Source organism: Hyla sarda, chromosome 3 (genome assembly GCF_029499605.1).
Source record: "Hyla sarda isolate aHylSar1 chromosome 3, aHylSar1.hap1, whole genome shotgun sequence".
NCBI lineage: Eukaryota > Metazoa > Chordata > Amphibia > Anura > Hylidae > Hyla > Hyla sarda.
The window spans coordinates 206,447,979-206,465,964 of record NC_079191.1 but is presented as its reverse complement, the minus strand read 5'-3'; the positions used below and the strand labels follow the sequence as shown (position 1 = coordinate 206,465,964).

At 41.8% G+C, this 17,986-nt stretch overlaps 1 protein-coding gene across 6 annotated transcripts in view; it reads right to left on the bottom strand.

Annotated features, from left to right (window-relative positions):
- The window catches only part of MEI4 (meiotic double-stranded break formation protein 4), a 330,746-nt gene that overhangs the window by 182,626 nt on the left and 130,134 nt on the right, over positions 1-17,986 (bottom strand). For all 6 annotated transcript variants that reach the window (XM_056565916.1, XM_056565918.1, XM_056565919.1 and 3 more), the window contains one exon: positions 14,668-15,227. In XM_056565916.1, coding sequence (XP_056421891.1) covers positions 14,668-15,227 — 560 coding nt within the window. The remainder of the gene's footprint in view (positions 1-14,667; positions 15,228-17,986) is intronic.

Here is a 17,986-nt window from a genome sequence, read left to right as displayed (position 1 = left end):
TTTTATTTTTGCATTTTCGTTTTATCTTCCTCGCCTTCTAAAAATCATAACTCTCTTATATTTCCATCCACAGACCCATATGAGGACTTGTTTTTTGCATCACCAATTGTACTTTGTAATTACATCACTTATTTTACCATAAAATGTATGGCACAACCAAACAAATATCATTTATGTGGGAAAATTGAAAACAAAACTGCAATTTAGTAAATTTTGGAAGGTTTTGTTTTCACGCTGTACACTTTCTGGTAAAATTACATGTTTTCTTTATTCTGTGGGTCAATATGATTAAAATGATACCCATGTTATAAGCTTTTCTATAATTGTACCGCTTAAAAAAAATCTCAAACCATTTTAACAAAATTTGTATGTTTGAAATTGCCCTATTTAGACCACCTATAACTTTCTTATTTTTCCGTATATGGGGCGATATGAGGGCTAATTTTTTGCGCCATGATCTGTAGTTTTTATCAGTACTACTTTTGCTTAGGTTTTACTTTTTATAAATTTTTTATAAATTTTTTTTTGAATAAAATGTCACAAAGAACAGCAATTTTGGACTTTTTAAATTTTTTATGTTTACGCCGTTCACCGTACAGGATAATGAACAATATATTTTAATAGTTCAGAATTTAATGCACGCGGTGATACCACATATGTGTATTATAATTTTGAAGCTTTTTTGGGGGGAAATGGGAAAAACTGACGTTTTACTTTTTTATTGGGGGAGGGGATTTTTCAATTTTTTTTTTACTTTTTTATTATACATTTTTCACTTTTTTATTAATTTATTTTTACAGTTTTTATGTCATAGGGGACTATTCATAGCAATCATGCTAAAACTGTTCAGTGCTATGTATAGGACATAGCACTGATCAGTATCTTACCAGTGATCTTCTGCTCTGGTCTGCTCGATCTCAGACCAGAGCAGAAGACCCCGGGAGATGGCCGGAGCCAGGTGAGGGGACCTCCGGCCGCCATGCTGGATGATCAGATCGCCGCGGCAGTGCTGCGGGCAATCAGATGATCCATTCAAAGTACTGCACTGCCGCAGATGCCGCCATTGCCGCCATTACCTGACCCGCATGACGCGAACACCGCTCCGGTGCTCGCGATCATGGTGGCGCGTAAATGTATGTCAAGGTGCGTTAAGTACCACATCACCATGACGTACATTTACGTCCATTGTCGTTAAGGGGTTAAGGACCAAGGATGTACCGGTACGTCCTGAGTCTGCTCCAGTTCTATAACGCGGGGCCACGGCGTGGTCGGGCCCGGCACCTAGCACTGGCCGGGACCTGTGACTAATAGTGCGCAGCACTGATCGCAGTGCCACGCGCTATTTACACTTTAGACGCGGCGTTCAAAGTTGATTGCCGCGTCTAAAGTGAAACTAAACTACCCCTGGCAGCTCAGCAGGCTGTTCGGGATCCCGAACAGCTGTAGGACAGCAGGAGGGTCCCTTACTTTGCCTCCTGTTGTCCGATTGCCAAATGACTGCTCAGTGCCTGAGATCCAGGCATAAGCAATCAAGTGGCAGAATCATTGATCAATGGTTTCCTATGAGAAACCATTTATCAAAGTAAAAGATCAGTGTGTGCAGTGTTATAGCTGCAGTGTTAACCCCTTCTCTAATAAAAGTTTGAATCACCCCACTTTTCCCATAAAAAAAAAAAACTGTGTAAATAAAAATAATAAACATATGTGGTATCGCTGCGTGCGGAAATGTCCGAATTATAAAAATATATCATTAATTAAACTGCACGGTCAATGGTGTATTTTTGGTCACTTTTTATATCATGAAAAAATTTATAAAAAGAAATCAAAAAGTCCGATCAATACAAAAATGGTACCGCTAAAAACTTCAGATCACAGCACAAAAAAATAGCACCTATACCGCCCCATACACAGAAAAATAAAAAAAGTTATAGGGGTTAGAAGATGACAATTTTAACCCCTTAAGGACCGGAGGTTTTTCCGTTTTTGCATTTTCGTTTTTTGCTCCTTGCCTTTAAAAAATCATAACTCTTTCAAATTTACACCTAAAAATCCATATGATGGCTTATTTTTTGCGCCACCAATTCTACTTTGTAATGACGTCAGTCATTTTGCCCAAAAATCTATGGTGAAGCGGGAAAAAAAATCATTGTGCGACAAAATTGAAAAAAAAACGCTGTTTTGTAACTTTTGGGGGCTTCCGTTTCTACGTAGTACATTTTTCGGTAAAAATGACACCTGATATGTATTCTGTAGGTCCATACGATTAAAATGATACCCTACTTATATAGGTTTGATTTTGTCGGACTTCTGGAAAAAATCATAACTACATGCAGGAAAATTAATACGTTTAAAATTGTCATCTTCTGACCCCTATAACTTTTTTATTTTTCCGTGTATGGGGCGGTATGAGGGCTCATTTTTTGCGCCGTGATCTGAAGTTTTTAACGGTACCATTTTTGCATTGATAGGACTTATTGATCACTTTTTATTCATTTTTAAATGATATAAAAAGTGACCAAAAATGCACTATTTTGGACTTTGGAATTTTTTTGCGCGCACGCCATTGACCGAGCGGTTTAATTAATGATATATTTTTATAATTCGGACATTTCCGCACGCGGTGATACCACATATGTTTATTTTTATTTTTATTTACACTGTGTTTTTTTTTTTTATTGGAAAAGGGGGGTGATTCAAACTTTTAATAGGGGAGGAGTTAAATGATGTTTATTCACTTTTTTTTTTCACTTTTTTTTTGCAGTGTTATAGGTCCCATAGGGACCTATAACACTGCACACACTGATCTTCTATGTTGATCACTGGTTTCTCATAAGAAACCAGTGATCAACGATTCTGCCGGATGACTGCTCATGCCTGGATCTCAGGCACTGAGCAGTCATTCGGCGATCGGACAGCGAGGAGGCAGGTAGGGGCCCTCCCGCTGTCCTGTCAGCTGTTCGGGATGCCGCGATTTCACCGCGGCTATCCCGAACAGCCCACTGAGCTAGCCGGGATGCTTTCGGTTTCACTTTAGACGCGGCGTTCAACTTTGAACGCCGCGTCTAAAGGGTTAATAGCGCGCGGCACAGCGATCAATGCCGCGCGCTATTAGCCACGGGTCCCGGCCGTTGTTAGAGGCCGGGCCCGACCCGCTATGACGCGGGGCCACGCCGTGGCCCCGCGTTATAGATCGGGAGTGGACACATGACGTTCCAGTACGTCATGTGTCCTTAAGGGGTTAAAGGTAAACATTTTCCTGCATGTAGTTATAATTTTTTCCAGAAGTCCGACAACATTAAACCTATATAAGTAGTGTATCATTTTAATCATATGGACCTACGGAATAAAGAGAAGGTGTCATTTTTACCGAAAAATGTACTCCGTAGAAACGGAAGCCCCCAAAAGTTACAAAATTGTGTTTTTTCTTGTGTATTTTGTCGCACAATGATTTTTTTTTTCCGTTTCGTTGTAGATTTTTGGGTAAAATGACTGATGTCATTACAAAGCAGAATTGGTGGCGTAAAAAATAAGCCATCATATGGATTTTTAAGTGCAAAATTGAAAGGGTTATGATTTTTAAAGGTAAGGACGAAAAAATGAAAGTGCAAAAAAACGGAAAAAACCCTGGTCCTTAAGGGATTCATCTCAGCGTTCCCCTTGTTAAACAACCTCACTCAGGTTTATGGAACAGACTGTTGCAGAAATTTTTACAATTTAAATCCACCCTTGATGACCTTGTCACATATAATACTACCCCTTTTTTTTATAGCACTTTTATCACAGATTTTAGTGTTTTTTTAAAGTTTGTATTTTTTGCACTTGCATGTTCTGTTATCAGGTCTGTAGCTCCCATGAGGCGAGTGAGGCGATCACCTTAGGTGCGCTGTTGCAAGAGGGCTCAGCAGCCAGGGCTGTATTGGCCTTGGCTGCTGCACCTGCTTGCACAGAGAGTCCAGCACACATTACACTGAGGCACTGATTCCCAACCGGGGTGCCAGGACACTCTGGTGGGAAACATGGCACAAAAATTTTAGATTTTCCTGCCCAGGCCTGTGCACCTGTGGGTCACAGGCATGCAGGCCAGGCAGAAGGGAAGTCTGTGTGCAGTGCCAGGACAGGTGATGTTTCAGCTCTAATCCTCATGTATCCTCCCTCTCCTGTGGAGCAGCTCTGGACTCTGGATTCTCCCTGGTCCCTCTGCAGAATGATATCGATGAAGAGAAGGAGCAGGGGCAGCGTTGACAGAGGCTTACTCAGCTTCAGGTAGTGCACCCCCACCCTTCTTTCACTCCTCTACACCTCTCTGTCACTCCTCGTAACCTCTCTGTAACCCCAGGACACCCCTCTGTCACCCCTCTACACCTCTCGTTCACACCTGTACACCACACGGTTACCCCGTACACCCCTGTCACCCCTGTATGCCCCTCTGTCACCCATGTACACCCCTCTACACCCCTTTCTCCCATGTGCACCCCTCTGTCACTGTGTGGGGTAAGGCTGGAGGCTGTGGGGTAAGGCTGGAGGCATTGTAAGTGTGGGTAAAGCAGGAGGCATTGTGTGTGGGGAAGGCTGAAGGTATATGGGTAAGGCAGGAGGCACTGTGTGTGCTTGTGGGGGGGGGGGAGGCTGGAGGCATTGGGGGAGATTTATCAAAATCTGTGCAAAGGAAAAGTGGCCCAGTTGCCCATAGCAACCAATCAGGTTGCTTATTTCATTTTGCAGAGGCCTTGTTAAAAATGAAAGAAGCAAGCTGATTGGTTGCTATGGTCAACTGTGCAACTTTTCTTCTGCACGTTTTGATACATTTTCCCCCCTTGTGCGTTGTGGGAAGGCTTGTGGCATGGTGTTTGGAGGAGGCTGGAGTCATTTGTGGGGAAAAAGGGAGGATAATGCTGGAAAAGTGCAGAGCCTAATATTAATATGTAACCTACAGAAAATTAGCCCACAGAAATTATGTAACCAACATCACTTTATTAATCACAAATCAATAACAACAGGTAGAAAAAAACCATAAAAAAACCCATAAAACCCATTTTTATGTTTTTTTTTCTACCTGTTGTTATTGATTTGTGATTACCGTAATAAAGTGATATTGGTTAAATAATTTTTCTGGGCTAATTTTCTGTAGGTTACATAATTCAGTTTGATTAGCCGCTAGGCTTGTAGGTAATATACCTAATACTAATATGTTTGTGTTGCAGGTTCGCCCCTGAAGAGTTTTGGCTGGAACATATTATCATGAGGTCCTGGGCCAGATGGGGAAGAAAAAAAAAAAAAGAGAATGACTCTGATCAGTGAATATGTCCTTTGTGAGTGGATGTATAAAACCATACTGTAATCTACATAAGAAACATATTTTTTTTTAATTATTCGGTAAGGGTGTCCCACTAATTTCTTTTTCCAAGGGGTGCCCCAAGCCCATTGCACATCATGTAACAATGTTTAGCACTTCTCTAAATCGCTGTTATAAGAGCCTTGTAGTTTGCAGACTTTGTTTAATGATGTTTTATAATTAATGAAAAGTGACATGTAAATTTCATAATCATAATTTAACATTCTAATAGGTTATAAATAAATAAACATTTATATAAATAAAAAGCTACACAGCTATCTGGATTGGAGTGTGAACGTGGGAGATTCGTAGAACAGCTTGGATATGAAGAGTGCTGTAGAAGTGACACTAATGTGAAGAAATTCTTACAAAACATCATAGGTGTCCATAGCCATTAAATCATTTAATTAAAGTGCTGATTTGACTCTAAGTAAGGTTTGTGTTTATAAAGTGAAAATATCCAAAACATTTTATTGCGTTTCATTCACGCTTTAGTTTTCGAGAACCTTTGTAGTTTGCAGACTTTGTTAAAGACGTTTTATAATTTATGAAAAGTGACTTGTAATTTTTTTAAATAATATTTAAGATAATTTAATGTTCTCCCCAGACTATTATATCTTTTCTCAAGCATACCTGTCTGTCTCTCAAAGACATTCTTTGGTATGCTCTCGTCGCTTTTATCTGGCTTTGTCTGGGCACATAAGAACCCGAGAGTGGCCCGTTGCATTCTTTCAAGACGCAAACAGGAGGGTGGACTGGGTCTCCCGGATTGTCAGAACTACTATCTAGCGGCGGTCCTTACCAGAGTTCTAGATTTCAGGGTAGACCCTGTCTCCAAACAGTGGGCCTCCCTTGAAAGACTATTCTCACCCATAGATCCTAAAACGGTACTATGGCTCCCTAAATGTGCACTGCCAATGGATCCCTCAACAGTGCTGCCCCCTGTTACCTGCTGTATTACACATGCCCGCAAGGCACTCCTCACTAAAACTCCTCTCTTCTCCCCAGATGGCCCCCTGACTCCGGTTTATGGTAACCCTTTCTTTCCCCCAGCATGCACCTCTTTTTCCTTGTTCTTGGACAGTTCTGGCCTGAGACAGCTTCACGACTTAATAACGACTTAATAAATTACGCCCGCCCATCACTTCCAATACGCCCATTTCTATAACACATGTAAGATCAAATTACGGCTTCAGCGCCCCCTCTCCCGGTTTGAGATGTGCAGCACCCCCACCGGAGCGGTCCACCCGATTCGACACATTTATGCTCTTCTCTTGGATTTGAGCAGTTCTGACCCCTTGTCATTTCGAGGAGGTTGGGAAAGGGAATTGGGCTGCACATTCTCGAATGGGGACTGGGATTCTGCGCTCCGCCACTGTCACAAAACATCAATATCCTGCAAAACACAAGAGACTAATTATAAGATCTTGACGAGGTGGTACAGGGTCCCATCAGTTTTATCCCGTATTTACCCAGGCGTGATGGATGTCTGTTGGAGGTGTGGCGAGACGGGTGGCACCATGTCCCACATTTGGGTACATTGTCCGGTACTGACTCCATTCTGGGATGGCATCATAGAGGTTATTCATAAACTAACCTCCACACGTGTTGACCGCACCCCAACTACACTCCTACTTACTATACTGCCCCCATCTATCCCCAAATGGAATGCATTGTTAATCAGATTCCTGCTACTAGCAGCCAAGTCGGTAATTCCACGTCTCTGGAAGTCCACGACACCCCCCTCTTTTACAGCGTGGGCGCGAGAACTTTCTCATATACACCTTATGGAGGAGCTCATTGCCGACTCCACACAACACATAGTGAAACATCCTCTGATCTGGGAGCCCTGGACGACCTTTATAGCATCAGAGGACTTTAGAAACTTACACCTGACCACTGAGCACATCTACATTCACTGCTTTACCTTTCTTGTGCGGGTTGCCCGCCATGATACATCGGAATTCCCTGCTGGGGGGCATACTGGCGCCCGTCTCCAATCGAGGTTCGTATATTCCTCAACCCCATTTGTGGTTCCTCACCCTCTTACGTTCTCCTTCACCCTCTCTCTTTCCCTCTCCTTTTCCATGCTGTTTCTTTCCCTCTCCCCTTTTCTCCCTACTCTCCCTTTCCATTTTACCTTTCCGTGTTCTCGGACGCTGATGAGTGTACGCTGATGAGTGAATACACACTAACGCTGTTAACGCCTTAGTTCCTTTTTTTTTTTTAATGGACTACATAGGCCTGCCCCGTACTCACCTGCCTTAGATACCTGGACTTCCACTGTATTTGAGACTGCTGATTTACTTGTTATACATTTGTTTTGATGGGGTGTGGCCTCGTTGCCTGTTTGCAGCATACCTGTCTATTTAGTGTAACTTGTTTGTCCTTGCTCATTGGCTTGTCCCTGTTATCTTGATTGTATCACTATATTGCTTATTGCCTATTATTGCATTGACAATGTGTGTACTTCTATAAAAAACTTCAATAAAAATTTACTATAAAAAAAAAAAATATATATATATATATATATATATATATATAGTTAAGATAATTTAAATAAATAATTGCTATACATAAAAGCCAGGTAAGAAGTCCAGAATCGAAGGTAACTCTTGTCATTATATTCTCATGGCATGAAGGACATTTCCAAAAGAATCTGAATAACAGTAATATTTCCCTACCCCAGCACTCTCTCTATGCATGCTATGGCAAGGCAAAGTGTTCTACACCCCTATTGAGGCTCTCTGTAGCTTGGAAATAGCAGTTTTTAACAGCGATTCGCAGCAAATTAATTTGGATTGAAGCAAATGTTTTCTGAAAATTCGGCAAATCGCACAAATCAAATTTTTCTAAAATTCGCTAATCTCTAGTTATTATATATACATTATCTGTAATGTATTTATTACATTTTATGGAACATGGCTATGTATGTGCATCTATGTTTTATATGGCTTTTTACTATTTATCCAGTTTTTCATATGGTTTCGATTGTATTTATTGAATAGGTGTTCATGTCCATATGTTATACCTACATTTATTATTATTTTAATTTTTTTAACAATTCTTTATTTTCAAATAAAAAAATAAGCTGTAAATTTGCTCGCGGAGCCAAACGTATGTGTATCAGACATGAAAATAAGTTGCAAGCAGCTATATTTAGCTGAAAAAAAAAAAATACAAGAAATAATTCAAAAGATTAGCAAACTCAATGAAGGAGCTCTGAAGGTAGAGAGGTAAGTAAAAGGTAAATTTTACTCGTGGAGCTCGCAATATTCGTGTAGTAACCTGACAGGAGGTAAGGTAGGGGATGAGGAAGAGAGAGTTAAGAGAGAAGGGAGGAGTAGAGAAAGCACTTCACATACTTTAAGTGTAATACAGCCAAAAGGTCTCATGTTTATGGTATGGTTATCAAGCAGTTGTTCCGGAAATCCGAAAAAGCATGGGGCTGTGAGCAGGTACAGTGGCGATCAAAAGTTTGGGCACCCCAGGTAAAAATTTGTATTAGGGTACGTTCACACGTGCGGATTTTCGCAGCGTATGTAGCTGATGATCCGCTGGTGAAGGCCCCGCTCTATGCTGGCTTTACATGTGCCTGCTGGTAGCGGCAATACGCCGCTACCAGCAGAGACAGTGCAGCGATGTGCGCGGCGTACTCGCACATCACGGCCGCTCTCCCTGCTCTGAGCTAGGCAGAGAGCTCTCGCGATGTGCGAGTGTACTGCGACTTGCACATCGCAGGGTGTCTGCTGGTAGCGGCGTATTGCCGCTACGAGCAGGCACATGTAAAGCCAGCATAGAGCAGGCCTTCACCGGCGGATTTGCAGCGTAAAATACGCTGTAAATCTGCGCGTGTGAACGTACCGTTAATGTGCATAAAGAAGCCAAGGAAAGATGGAAAAATCTCCAAAAGGCATCACATTACAGATTAGACATTCTTATAATATGTCAAGAAAAGTTAGATTTTATTTCCATCATTTACACTTTCAAATTAACAGAAAACAAAAAAAAATGTTGTCTGCAAAAGTTTGGGCACCCTGCAGAGTTAATATCTTGTACTGCCTCCTTTGGCAAGTATCACAGCTTGTAGACGCTTTTTGTAGCCAGCCAAAAGTCTTTCAATTCTTGCTTGAGGTATCTTTGCCCATTCTTCCTTAAAAAAGTCTTCCAGTTCTTTGAGATTTCTGGGCTGTCTGTCATGCACTGCTCTTTTAAGGTCTATCCATATATTTTCAATTATGTTGAGGTCAGGAGATTGTGAAGGCCATGGCAAAACCTTTAGTTTACACCTCTTGATGTAATCCCCTGTGGATTTTGAGGTGTGTTTAGGATCATTATCCATTTGTAGAAGCCATCCTCTCTTTCACTTCAGCTTTTTCACAAATGGCATCAAGTTAGCATCCAAAATTTGCTGAAATTTTATTGAATCCATTTTTCCTTCTACTTGTGAGATGTTCCCTGTGCCACTGGCTGCAATACAATACACTCCCATGCTTAACAGTTGGACAGAGGTTCTTTTGATTAAATTCTGTTCCCCTTCTTCTCCAAACCTGATCGGTCCACAGAACTTGTTTCCAAAATGCATCAGGCTTGTCTATATGTTCATTTGCAAACGCTGATTTTTGTGGTGAGGACGTAGAAGAGGTTTTCTTCTGATGACTCTTCCATGAAGACCATATTTGTTAAAGTATCTCTTTATAGTGGAATAGTGTACCACAACTCCAGTGTCTGCCAGATCTTTCTGGAAGGATTGTGCAGTCAAACGTGGGTTTTGAATTGTTTTTCTCACAATCCTGTTGGCTGTTCTATTTGATATTTTTCTTGGTCTTCCAGATCTTGCTTTAATTTCCACTATTCCTGATTTTGCTATATTCTTATAGCCTTCTCCAGCTTTGTGAGTGTCAACAATTTTCAGTTTCAGATTTCTAGACAACTGCTTAGAAGAACACATGATGCTGATTGTGGGGGCAAGGTCAGATGAGTCTGGGAATTTAAAACCTTTGAGACTGACATCACCTGGTCTTCCCAGATGATGATTGAGAACAATCCATGACACTGGCAGGTCTCAGCATTGCAAAAGGGCAGTACATGCTATAAATTCTGCAGAGTGCCCGAACTTTTGCAGACAACATTTTTTTTGTTTTCTGTTATTTTGAAAGTGTGAATGATGGAAATAAAATCTAACCTTTGATGACATATTATAAGAATGTCTAATCTGTAATGTGATGCCTTTTGGAGATTTTTCCATCTTTCCTTGGCTTCTTTATGCACAGTAATACAAATTTTTACTTGGGGTGCCCAAACTTTTGATCCCCACTGTGTGTGTGTGTATATATATATATATATATATATATATATATATATATATATATATGTGTGTTAATAATGCGCAGTTTGACATACTGTACATTCTGCAAGGTCAAGTAGTCAGGCAACTATTGCAGTTTAGTCTACATTCAGCTTGTTTGGGTATTAATATGTAAACAGTTCTTATCATAGTTGTAGTAGTGAAGGAGATTTGATAGAGACAATCCTTGTTGCTGAAACACATAATTGTTTTTTTTAACTATAAGAAGTCAATGACTGCACTCCATCTCCCCCCTGGCATGAGTTCAGTTTTTTTTATGAATTATTCTTCCCATTGCTCTTCTGGTATTGGAGCCAAGCTAAGTAAGCTGTTATTCCATACTTTATTTTGTAAACCTTTACCTTATCTCTTATACTTTTACAATCTTATACTTTTATACTACAATAAATCTTTCATTTATCTTTTAAGTGGCTTGGCATCGAGGTATTGATTTGTTCATTGTGATTATTAAGAACCACTCAGTGTTGCAACCCTACACAGTTACAATAAATACTGCTGTCATGACTATTTAAATCCTGGCAACTCTTTGACCAGACGCAGGCTGCATCTAAGCCCCAAGAACCGATAATCTGAAATGAAGGTTTGCAAAAGTGCCATGATGGAGCCATGATATCCAACAAAGAGAATCTCCCTTAGGTGTAAGGATTTTTTAAACTGTGCACTTGCAGTCATGGTTATTTTTGAACCCTCTTTCCTATCAACAAATAGAAAGGACTGTGGAAAAAACTGAGATAGACTAAAATTGAAATAGGTAATAAGGGGCACAATAATCCATGTGTTTCCCTGCACCAGATAACTCTGTAGGGTCTAAAAAGATCAGAAGGAGAAATATCTAAAAAAACATATTGAATTCTGTATTTGTTTGTCCAACACACAAAATATTTTGGTATTTTTCTCGTTTCAGACCAATTATGACCACAGTATTGGAGCAGTGAGAGTGGCTGTCACGCATGTGCACTGTCACTCCAATTATTCTCTGTGGGAGCCGCCAGAGGTAATTGAGGGCTGAACTCTCTGATAGCTCCTATAAACCATGAATGAAGAGGTGATGTGCACTCGTGACTGCTGCTCCATTCTCATGGGAGACTTGGGTTCCCAGTCTTCGGCATTTGGACCCCCTGCGGATCAAATAGTTATCCCCTATACTAAGGATAGGAAATAACTTTTAATCATGGGACAACCCTTCAATAACTGCAGGGAGATGTTTTGTAAGACATTCATTATGGTTCTGACAGGCTCTGGGAGGATTTAGTAGTATACTGTAAATATTTCCATACATGAACTTATTGTTTACTGTATATAAAATTAAGAGAATAGTTAGAACTGAAAGTGGATTGTCTATAAGGGTTAATTTAAGACACACACTTTAAAAGGGGTACTTCACCCTTAGACCTCTTATCCCCTATCCAAAGGGTAGGGGATAAGATGTCTGATTGTGGGGGTCCCGCCGCTGGGGACCCCCGCGATCTCTGATGCGGCACTCCAGACATCCTGTGCACAGAGCAAACTTCGCTCCGTGCCAGATGACTGGCGAAGCAGGGTGGAGGCTTGTGACATCACGGTCCCACCCCGTTCGTGACGTCATGGCCACGTCCCCTCAATGCAAGTCTATGGGAGGGGCATGATGGTATTCACGCCCCCTCCCATAGACTTGCATTGAGGTGGCGTGGCCATGTGGTCACAAGGCTCCAAAGCTGCACCCGATGCTCTAAAAGAATGCCGGGTGCAGCAGCGAGATTGGATAAGGGATATCCGATAACGACCACGGACGAGTATAGACGTCCTGTTTGGCGGCCGTTCCGGCACATGGACGTCTATACTCGTCCATGCTTCTTGTGGGTGCTGCCCAGTGCACCCACGAGATCGCGGTAGGGACTCGGCTGTAACACACAGCCGGGACCCTGTAGCACTGCCGGAACCGAAGTAGACTTCGGTCCCGGCAGTTTAACCCTTACAGCCGCGGTTGGAAGTGACCGCGGGCTGTAAGTGTTATGACAGAGGGAGGTAGCTCCCTCTGTCACCCCTGCAGCACCCCGCAGGGCGATCGCGGGGTGCTGTGTGTAATCCCCAGCGGGTGGGGACCTGCGTTACTGCCGGGACAGAAGAAAACTTCGGTCTCGGCAGTTTAACCCTTACAGCCGCGGTCGGAAGTGACCGTGAGCTGTAAGGAGTTTTGACAGAGGGAGGGGGCTCCCTCTGTCTCTCTCCTGTAGCACCCCACAATTATCGTGGGGTGCTGCTGCTTACCTGGGCAGCCGGGGGTCTTTACTAGGACCCCCAGGTCTGCCCCGGTTATTGCCTGTGAGGACGTGCCAGAGGCACGTCCTCATATGCTGCCTGCTAGTGTAAAACTAGCAGGCAGCATATATCTGCAATGCTTTGGAATACTAAGTATTCCAAAGCATAAAAAAATGTTAAAAAATAAATAAAATAAATAAAAAAGTGTAACAACAATAAGTCTAAAAAAAAGGTGTAAAAAAAAAGGTTTAAAAAAATTAAATAAAAATACATTTATTAAATAAATATAATGAAAAATAAAAATATATGTGTAGGATCACACGGCGCACATCCGCAGCATATTGCGTGCTGCGGATGCCCGCCAACAGTCACAATAATGAGCTCCCTGCTGCGGCTGGGTAGCTTTGCGTGTCCACTAATAATGTTGGATTTCCCGCCGGAAGTCATGAGCGGACACACTGAGCTACCCAGCCACAGCAGTGATCTCGCCCTTGTGACTGCTGGGGGGCATCCGCGGTGGGAAATATGCTGCGGATGCGCTCTGTGACCCTACACTGTGTCCCGTTCATACTGTGTTTCCGCAGTGTTAGAGGTATCCGTCAGCATCATGTCAAAAAGAGTGATGTTGACGTATACTGTAGCGGCTCCATTCAATTCTGAATGAGACGGTACAATATACATTGGCATCCCTTTTTTGACATGACAACGGACACCTATACTGCAGAAACGCAGTATGAATAGGGACTATTCATATAATGATGCCCTGAAAGCCAAAGGGGGCTCCTCTCTTTTGGGGTCCTACTACGCGGCCAAGGAACCAAATATGGCCTAAGCGGGGGTATTTCCAAACACGAGCCGAGCAGATTAATAAAATATAGGGTGCATTTCTAGCAATATCAGAAGTGATGTACAAAAAATATGCCCCACAAATTATGCATTTGTGAAAAATTGCAAATTTCGAATTTTTAACACTGACTTTGTAATAATTCCTGCCAAAAAACTATAGTGTTAAAATACTCACTGTACCCCCTAGCGAATACCTTGAGGGGTCTAGTTTTTAAAATGGGGTAATTTGGGGGGTCTTCCTATGTTCTACCACCTTCAAATTTCTGCAAACCTTGCATAGCACATAAAAAAAAGATGTACTTTTCAAATTTTCTAAATTTCCAGTTAAATTGTTAGGCTTCTAATTAATTAAAATTTTTAATTAAAAACAAAAAAATGCTGTCAAAATAAAGTAGACATCTGAAAGTATAAGTTTCATAAACTATTTGGTCAGGAAGTATAAATATATGCAACCTATTAGTGTTAAAATAGCAAAAAATCGTAATTTACAAATTATATCGGCTTACTTTTACTATGTACATGAAGGACAACTTGTGACGAAAAAACAATGTCAGAATTATCTGAGTTATTCTCTAGTAAAGACAGACATCCCCGATGTGAAAAAACAGGCCTGGCCTTTCAGGGGCGTACAGGTTTATTTGTATTGGTCCTTAAGGGGTTAAAGCATTCAGCTGACACTTTTTCTTCCCACCCACAAACTCATGCACTCTCGTCTTGGCTGAGCTTTGGCTTAGCTGGGGAAGAGCCATTCTCCTTGACTTCATGAAATAGATTTTTGCTGCCCATGGTTCAGGCAGCATGAAATAATTGACAGGTTCCCTTCAATCAATTTTTGATTGTTTAATCATTGATCAGTCCAAACAGTATTAATAGAATCACTTACCCTGTTTATGCTTTCATTTGTTAAAACGCTCTGGATTAGTTGCCTTTCAAAATCTTCTAAACTCTTCAAGCACTCTTGGAGAATATTTTTGGGCAAATGTGAGTTAGTTAGGAGATTTGTTATAGTTTTGAAGGCTTCCGTTTGAACTCTTAAAACAGATGGTTTAGGAGTTTTATAAAAGCTAACTAAGCCATTCAATAATCCAGACACTGAATCGGTTACCACAGTGCAGTCATTCCCAAACTTTGTGAAATCTGTTACATAGCTTTGTGCTGCTGTCAGTTTTCCAAGACCAAGAAGATGATTAAGAAAGTGTATCTGGCTAGACAGCTGTTCCTCACCAAATGAAAAGCTTTTTATAATTGGAAGATGATTTAAGGGAGTTGAGGAATGTGACAGATTTCTGCACGTTTGGTCACAGTTGTTAGAACTCTGAGATGCTGTCAATGCATCCACCCCATCTTCATTAGAAATATCACATCCTGAATCATCTTGTAATAGGTTCATTGGTTCCAGATTCCCTCTTGGTTCTTGCAGGTCTGGTGTCAAACTAATGTTTTCTGCAATTTGTAAATGGAAATATAGAACGTATTAATGACTTTTCAGGGGAAAACATATTCACAGTACACTTATAATTTATATACTGAAGAAGAACGGGAGAAGTTGCTAGTGACCCAGAATGACTAACAGGTCCATATAAAAACTAACAGCTTTATTACCTATAATAAAATATTAGTGAATGGGTCTCTGTCAAATGTGAGAGTAAAACTAAAATTTTCCCAGTTGGTCAGCTGTATTAAAGGGGCACTCCAGTAGAAAACACTTTTTTCACATAAACTAGTTCCAGAAAGTTAAACAGATTTATCAATAAATTCTATTAAAAAAATCGTAATCCTTCCAATATTTATCAGCTGCTGTATGCTACAAAGGAAGTTGAGTTGTTATTTTCTGTCTGACCCCAGTACTCTCTGCAGACACCTCTGTCTGTGTCAGGAACTGACCAGAGTAGGAGCAAATCCCCATAGCAATCCTCTCCTGCTCCAGACAGTTCCTGACACAGACATAGGTGGCAGCAGAGAACACTGGTCAAACTGAAAATATTTACGCAACTTCCTTTGAAGCATACAGCAGCTGATAATATTTTTATATATAAATAATTATCAAATCTGTTTAACTTTCTGGCACCAGTGTGTTTGAAAAGGGTACATTGGAGTACCCCTTTCAATGTACCATTATACCGTATATTGAATTTACTGTAAACCTATCAAGGGATTTTGGTATTTGACCCCCACTATTTTGTAAATCCCCTCCTAGACACACAGGGGCAGTGCAGTATTGCTAATACTACTGAATACATATGGGGGATATTAATCAGCTCTAGATGACTGGGTGTGGAATCGCAAATGGGGCACGGCGTTCCCCGCTCACAAAATTTATTGCAGTTTACGCTTGCAAACAAGCTCAGAACTTGCAGGGATTTCAGCATGGATGAACAGGCATGCTAGATTGAACATGTGCAAGGAGAAGGTGAAAAAAGTCGGCAGACTCACCAAGGCTTCTTTTTTCAGGGTTGCTTCTTTATTAAATACTCACATACAAAACTTTGTGCGAAAGGGGAGAGAGGATCACATGGAGGGGGGTATTCACTGTCAGGCGACAGAATCTGTTTCACTCGGTAGTCGAGCTTCTTCTGGCCATGATTGTTAGGAACACTGTGCTGCTTCTTATACAGGTGGGTACTCAGGTTCAATCACTTAGAACCTCCCATCTGTCTTGACGTAAGACTTCAAGGCGTTGACTTTTAATCCAGCCCTATAACGCCTTTTCTATGTCTAAGTCATAAGAAACCAGCATATAATAATTATCAAAGGAAGGGATGAGGGAAAGAGTGCATTAAAAACAAGGTACATTAAAAACAAGGTGCATAATCTATCTTATCATTCAGGCCTATAGGGCCTGTTGCTGATGTACGAATTATCCAGTGAGTTTCTCGCTGCAACAGTAAGCGATCTGTATCTATCCCAGGTCTGGGTTTAACCCTCTCCACGCCGGAGAAAGTTAATACATCAGACTTCCCTCCGTGAACTTCCACCATATGGGATATAAAACGAGGAGCTCCTTTAAGTGTGCGAAGCGAATACATATGTCAGGGATGTGGAAATTCTATCGCCCGACGCCCGGGACAAGTAGTTTTAGGCGCCGGGCAGGTGAATTGTTCACAGATTTAGCCCTGTATCGGGCAGGGACAGACAGACGTCCCCCTTATTTTTCTTTAATGTCGGTGTGAGGGGCAGGAGCCGATGGAAGTCTACACCTCACACCGGAGCTCAGAGTGTATGGAGGGGGCGGCGGCCTCCAGCTGACTGCAGAGCCCCCTTATCTCCCCTCCCGGAGGATGGACGCAGCTCAGAAGACACAGCAGGGTGAGAGAGAGGATGTTGACAGCTCCGTGCACAGCCCCATCCCCCGCACACAGCTCTATCCCTCCCCCTGATCTGTCTCCCAAAGACCTAATCCACCACGGGGAGGTTGCTAGTTTGCACGGGGAAAACACAGAGCAGGGGGGGGGGGGAGGGGGAGGACGGAAATCTCACCTCACACCGGCCGGGACTACAGCTCTGATGTCCACTCATGGCGGCTCAGGTGAGGAGACCGAGAATGCAGACGGCGGCAGGAAGGGAGGTTGTATATGTATGGTGTGAGTATATGTAATGTATGATGGGGGGGCAGCGGCAGGTGTATGTATGATGAGTGCATATGTATGGTGTATATCAGTGTTTCCCAACCAGGGTGCCTCCATGCCTCCTGGGCATGCTGGGAGTTGTAGTTTTGCAAAAGATGGAGGCACCCTGGTTGGGAAACACTGGTGGATATGTATGGTGTGAGTGTATGTGTGATGTGTGTATGATGTCTGTCTGTGTGATGTGTATGTAATGTATGATATGTGTATGATGTCTGTGTGATGTGTATGTAATGTATAATGTGTGTATGATGTCTAAGTGTGATGTGTATGTAATGTATAATGTGTGTATGATGTCTGTCTGTGTGATGTGTATGTAATGTATAATGTGTGTATGATGTCTGTGGGATGTGTATGTAATGTATAATGTGTGTATGATGTCTAAGTGTGATATGTATGTAATGTATGATGTCTAAGTGTGATGTGTGTGTATGTGATGTATGATGTGGGGTGGGCAGTGGCAGGTGTATGTATGATGTGTGCATATGTATAGTGTATATGTATGGTGTGAGTGTATGTGTGTATGATGTCTATGTGTGATGTGTATGTAATGTGTGATGTGTGTATGATGTCTGTCTG